The following is a 6000-nucleotide window of genomic DNA, read 5'->3' on the forward strand; positions in this document are numbered from 1 at the left end:
AAAAATTATATTTGTCTTTTATAAACGCAATTTCCCTCAATATTTTACATCCAGCTAACCCAAAAGGACTACAACAATAATTTGAGTTTATTATTTTACCAATTTGGAGATAATTTACGAGCTAAATTCCTTTTGCATTCCAAAATACAGATTCTATCACTTTTTTGTCTAATTTCTGGACCTAACCTGTCTAATTTCGGTACCAAAGTACTAGATTCACACCATTAATTAACCTCCTGCTGACTGATAAATGATCCTGTGTGTAATATCTAAAATAATATTTGTTTATATTTTTAGGTAAAGCTGGATAGAACAATCCTTCACAATTTTATCCAACTCAGAAGCGATTTTAAGGTACAAAAACAAATGATTCTAAAAGTGTAAGAGATACATATAATTGTAATATGTAGAGTATATTATTTAATAAAGTACTAATTAATACGATTTTATTGTTTTGTGGTACGATTACTGGTAAACATAATCCCCCTCTTGTTGTTTAACAGCTATGGGTGGAAGATGCGACACGTGGTAGGGCATTTTATTGCCCTGAGCTAGTCAACGGCATTGAGAGGTCAAGCCACAGGATGACTATCACATGGATATCCTTAGTAAAAATCATCATGAACCCATTAATCGATAATTTACTTAATGATCATGGAGCTCGGAATCAAAGATACGGCAGGGAATGAAAATTAGAATCAGACAACAGGGCCTCTGAGGTCGTCATCAAGGTAAATCCCTGTCAAAAAAATCAGAATAACTATATAACCTTGAAAATTGGAACGTAAGAAATTTATACCAACCTGGCAAACTAGATAACACTGTGTCGGAAATGTGCAGAATGAAGATTAACATTCTGGGGCTTAGTGATATACAATGACTTGAGTCAGATGTAACACCCGATATGGAACAGTTGCTATTGAGGACCAATGGAGATACCCTCTCTTGGGTTGGAAACCCCCTGGGAATCTTGTGTTGCCATGATGCAAATCTGTTTAAAACTACATCATTTAAATTTTACAACAAATATGTATTAATTAACAAAGTTAACATAATTTAAATGGTTTTTACCCTCATATTTAGTAGCTTCCCTCATGTATACCTGGTAACTGCACTGATGATATGACTTATTAGTCCGAAAACGTTCTGTTATGTAACCCTAAAGGGCAATTTTAGAATAAATATACCTTCTTTAGGATTCTTTAAATAAAACTTTTTAAAATAAATATATGCACCCACTGCAGACAAGGATGAAGACACCATAGAAAACTTCGGTGAAGAAATTGGCAATAAAGCTGACTAAAAGACACAATATAACTATTATAATGGGAGATTTAAACGCTTAAGTGCGCAAAGGAGAAGTGGAGAATTGTGTGGAGGGATATGGACTCGGGGAGAGGAATGAACGTGGCGATAGGCTGGTTCATTTCTGTTGGCGATAGGCTGGTTAATTTCTGTATCAATGAGGAACTCAAAGTTTTTATCTGTATGAAAAAATATGGGTAGAAATCCCAAAAATCTTTCTTTTATAGCACTTGGAAGAATATAGTAAATAATGACAGTTAGCTGATCTATGTGAGGTATCAGGTGTTGAATCAATAATTATTAGAGTCAGATGTGGCTTTCTTTGTGACTTTTCAATATTGTAAGTTGGAAATATTTTGATACAAATAAATTCATCACATATTATTGATGACAAATAGTTTATAGTAACAGTGCTGCAGTTTGCACATTTTTTCATATGTTAATGTACACATATCAATACTCACACATGTGGAAGAATAAGCAGGAATGCTAGTCCACACTTGTTGAGTCAACTTTATCATAATCTATCAAATATTATCATAATTTGGATACATTTCAGCAATAATTATGAACATGACAGTTCTCTGTTAAATAAAAATTAGTTATAAAAATTAAAAACCTAATTTTCAGACCCTAGGCATGTGTCTAGGCCTTAGTCTGCCCCTGGGAATAAGGTAAGTAATAAAATTGTAATAAAATTCCATGGTTTATTCAATACTCTTACTCAAAGATTAAATACTTATCAATTAAAAGATATAAAAAATCAATGTCACAGATCATCAACATAACTTAATTGTTGGTTTTCAAGTTATAAAATGGAAACTATTTCAAAACAACCAGTTTTTGTACATTGAGATACAAAGAAATACAGAAAACAAAACTGGGGTAGTTTTCATAGTTGAATTAATCTATTTGGTTACGTAATACAAAATTAAACGACTAGTCGTTTTTTAAGAGTAAAGTTAACTTCCTCACCAAGTATAAGTTCATTTATCTTTTATCACTTTTGTCACCATGAACTGCAAATATAAAATGGAAGAGAGATCTCTTTAAATGACCATTAAAACTATCACAGATATACCACTACATTTTCATGAAAGTTAAGGTCTTCTTACCTTGTTTTGCTGGTATAAAGAATAGAGTGATATTACTTTTAAGTCTTTTTTTTTTTAATTACAGAACCATATCTGTTGCTAAGAATCTCTTCCACTAATTCAGAAATACACAGGAATAAAAATATAAGAATACACTTTTTAATACTCTTTCAGTAAACTTGTTTCTTGTAAGAATGTTGTTGATTTTTTTATGGCATTTGTTTTTTAATAACTTGGAAATAAACTATGAGTTTAAAACATATTTTTTATGATGGAAGTTGAAACATTAAATATATCTTTATAGTTTTAAGCAATTAAGTTTATTTTAAACCTTAAAACAATATGAATTGTTATAAACTAAAAACAATTCTCAAACCTATTTATTATTATTATATCTTACCTACTTATTATGTATTGTACCTATTTATTCAATTATTGAAACTATCTACCTAATTTTACCTCATATTGTTATTTTCTACCTCATTTGTTTTTTACTAATTTATTTTGATACGTTTTAAATTCCAAAAGCCAAATTTTAACTTTTTTTAATCAAGTAAAAGTTTATTATTGCATAATTGATGTAAAATTAATATCTCCTTTATATCCCTTACAGCTAAAGAACTTGTATGTGAAATTATGGCAGATGCCATAAAAAACGTCTAGCTGCTATGGCCTGAATCAACCAAATATTAAAAAGCAATACTTATACATTTTTTACATTTAAATGATCCATCAAAAGTTCTGTATCAAGTGATTTCAACTTGCAGTTATTTGACAATTGCAATAGTAGTAACAGATAAAAAACTTATACTAAAAAAATATGTTAACGCATTCTATATCTATTGGCTTCGTGCACTTCTCCTAACTCTCCTTTGAAATGTAGTTCAATGACAAAGTCTAAATCCCTATTATTACGGGGGTTAGGTTTCATTGTAAACATTCCATGTATTTCTTCATTCTTCTTAACCGTCATGTAGTCTTCAAAATAGAAAACTGTTTGTTTCCAATGAGTGTAAGGAGCATCTGGGGCAGTGGTAAAACCTATACGCTTATGGCATTTGCTAAATTCAACTGTGAAATATGTAACTAAAGCTTGCACATAATCATTTCTTCTTACTGTCAGCATGAAGGGTGAAGTAAATTCCAGATCTTCTTTTTTTACAGTATACAGATCTACTTCCTTTATTAAAGCAGGTCCAGTAACAACTTGTTTAGGATCCACCACATCCACTAAAGGTTCACTAATAGCTACTTTGCGTATAGAACTCATATCAAAACCATAAACATCATCCCACCAGTTAATTTTTTCATCCTTATACTGTCTGTCTTCAATGGCAGTAACAAATAGTGAGCATCGATCAGGAAATAAAAGACCATCAGGCTGCAACCACTTGTCTCTTGCAAAAAGTACTGTATCAAGCATACTTTCATAAAACAAACAGTAACCCATCCACTCGGAAATTATAATATCTACTTTCTCGATACCGTCTGGTAATGTTATTTCTTCTACTTTGCCCTTGACAATTGTAATGATGTGATCTAATTTGTTGGTTTCAATTATTTGTTTAGCATAGTCCACTATATTCGAACACTCAACGGCAAGAACTTTTTTAGCCCCGGCCTTAGCAGCAAACATACTAAGAATACCTGTACCACAGCCAATATCCATAACAACTTTGCCCGCAAATAAATGTTTGTTATGATACATGGAATTTCTATATGTAAGCGTTCTTACTTCATCTTTTAACATTTCCTCGTGGATTCCAAAATGTGCATAAGAATCGAAGTAATAATCTCTGGAGGTCATTTCTTCGGCAGGTATATCTTCCATTTTCTCTCCCTTGGTAACATGATTGTTAAGAACTGCTGCTGGAGCTACTTCCATTGTTTCCATTTTATATTAGTCGTTGCTTTTCTGAAACAAAAAAAAAGAGATTGAACCCGGCTTTTGTGTAACACGTGCCGCATGAATTTAATAATTATATCAAGGTTAACACTCGCATTATTATCTAATATACTAATAGATGATAGCGCTATTGATAAGAAATCGTAAAACATACCTTTTATTGTAGACGGACAAGTTTTATTTTCTCAAAGAATCTATTTCTTGGCGCCTAACCAGAAATTATTGTTTGGCTTTTAGAAGGAAATGACAGAAGACAGGTGACACTTGGAATAAAAACTTTTTTATTGGGCGCGTTCAGCAGGCGGAGCTGCTCCACAACTGTTGAGTAAATGTCTGCAAAATGAAACCGCTACCGCTCCGCTACTTCCGGAGCGGCCTGTCAAATTTGGTAGCGTAAAAATGTATCGCTACCTCCATCCAACATGTTGAGAGAAATGTCATTCATGACATTTCTGTACTAAAATTGAGATTGAGGGTTAGGTGTTTGTTTTGCTTTTACGTTTTTACTTCCAGCCATATATTACTTTATTATATGGACATATCCATTGAATTTATTTAACTTGTTTAGAGGTATTTCTTGATTGGATTTCTAATTCCTTTCCAGCTGTTTCCTAATAACAAAAAGGTGATCCATTATTTATCTTTACAATTTAATGACTGTTTGGTTCCATTCCTTCATGTTTTGTTCATACTTTCTTTTCACTTCATATATTAGCTATTAAAAATGTTTACGTCGAAATTGATCATTACTTATAGTTAATGTTATCTAAAAAGAAAACTCTGAAAACTTTTGTTTTCTACATCTCTATAACTTTTATTATAATTTCTTCCCACTACAGCTATTTCAGCATTTTGTCTTTCTCAATTGACAAACAAATGTCTGTTTTACACTTTATAGTCTCTGAACAAATAAAGGAGGGGAAAGCTGTATGTCTCAAATTGGTCATTCAGAATTATATCTGTATATTTTAATACATCTCACTGCCATGAGAAGCATAATGTGATACACGGGTAATACGATTTTACAGCCGCGAGAATCAAATATCGAATACACACGCATTTGTAATGCTCACACATCACAAATTATGAAAGCTCTGAGAAGCAATTGTGGTCTCTCATATCAAAGTATCATTAATGCAGTTTAAACGTAGACGGCTGTAAGCAACAGAAACTATATTTGGCCTCTGAAATATGTGAACCAATGTTTGATTCTCACAGCCTGAAAAGTGGGTTACTGATAAAAACTACTTAAGTCAACTATTATATATTTATTTTTTAACGAAAACTATTATTTAAATACATTGTTATTTTAATAAGAAATTAACAAAAACTTTATATATTAAAAAAATATTGTTTTCATTGCACTATTTAGTTTCTCTTGTTTTTTTTTAACTCATTTTCACAGTATAAAGAATTGCACAGAGTACACAGTGAAATCAACAAACACCTACGGGCTAACAGTTGGAAATAAATAATATTCATTTAGAGCAAAATTGTATTTTTCTGTAAAATGGCCTATATTGTGGAAATGGACATATAATTGTAATAAACGATATTACATTGATAAACACGGTCGCATGAATCATATGGACTTGTTTTTGTGTGAATCGGCATTTGATGCACACTGCTGTAATATACGATATCAGTCAACAAGGCTGCGTGAATCATATAGTGATTCTCACCTCTAACTAACAC

The 6000-nt window shown here is 31.6% G+C and overlaps 2 protein-coding genes across 2 annotated transcripts in view; one reads left to right on the top strand and one right to left on the bottom strand.

Moving 5' to 3' along the window:
• Sec10 (Exocyst complex component Sec10) overlaps positions 1–444 on the top strand; it is a 39281-nt gene extending 38837 nt beyond the window's left edge. The window contains exon 16 of the mRNA XM_072531609.1: positions 298–444. Coding sequence (XP_072387710.1) covers positions 298–384 — 87 coding nt within the window. The 3' untranslated portion in view covers positions 385–444. The remainder of the gene's footprint in view (positions 1–297) is intronic.
• Positions 445–1998: 1554 nt separating this feature from the next.
• On the bottom strand, positions 1999–4619 carry Art1 (arginine methyltransferase 1). Its single transcript, XM_072531610.1, has 2 exons — positions 4460–4619; positions 1999–4314 (listed from the first exon to the last, which is right to left on the bottom strand). Exon 2 carries the CDS (start codon positions 4291–4293, stop codon positions 3223–3225), a length of 1071 nt encoding a protein of 356 aa, XP_072387711.1. The 5' UTR covers positions 4294–4314; positions 4460–4619; the 3' UTR covers positions 1999–3222.
• Between the last annotated feature and the right edge of the window lie 1381 nt (positions 4620–6000).

Source organism: Diabrotica undecimpunctata, chromosome 5 (assembly GCF_040954645.1).
Source record: "Diabrotica undecimpunctata isolate CICGRU chromosome 5, icDiaUnde3, whole genome shotgun sequence".
NCBI classification, from domain to species: domain Eukaryota; kingdom Metazoa; phylum Arthropoda; class Insecta; order Coleoptera; family Chrysomelidae; genus Diabrotica; species Diabrotica undecimpunctata.

Excerpts from the sequence above, each read along its gene's own strand:
- Art1 (XM_072531610.1), bottom strand. The coding sequence starts at position 4,293 with ATGGAAACAATGGAAGTAGCTCCAGCAGCAGTTCTTAACAATCATGTT.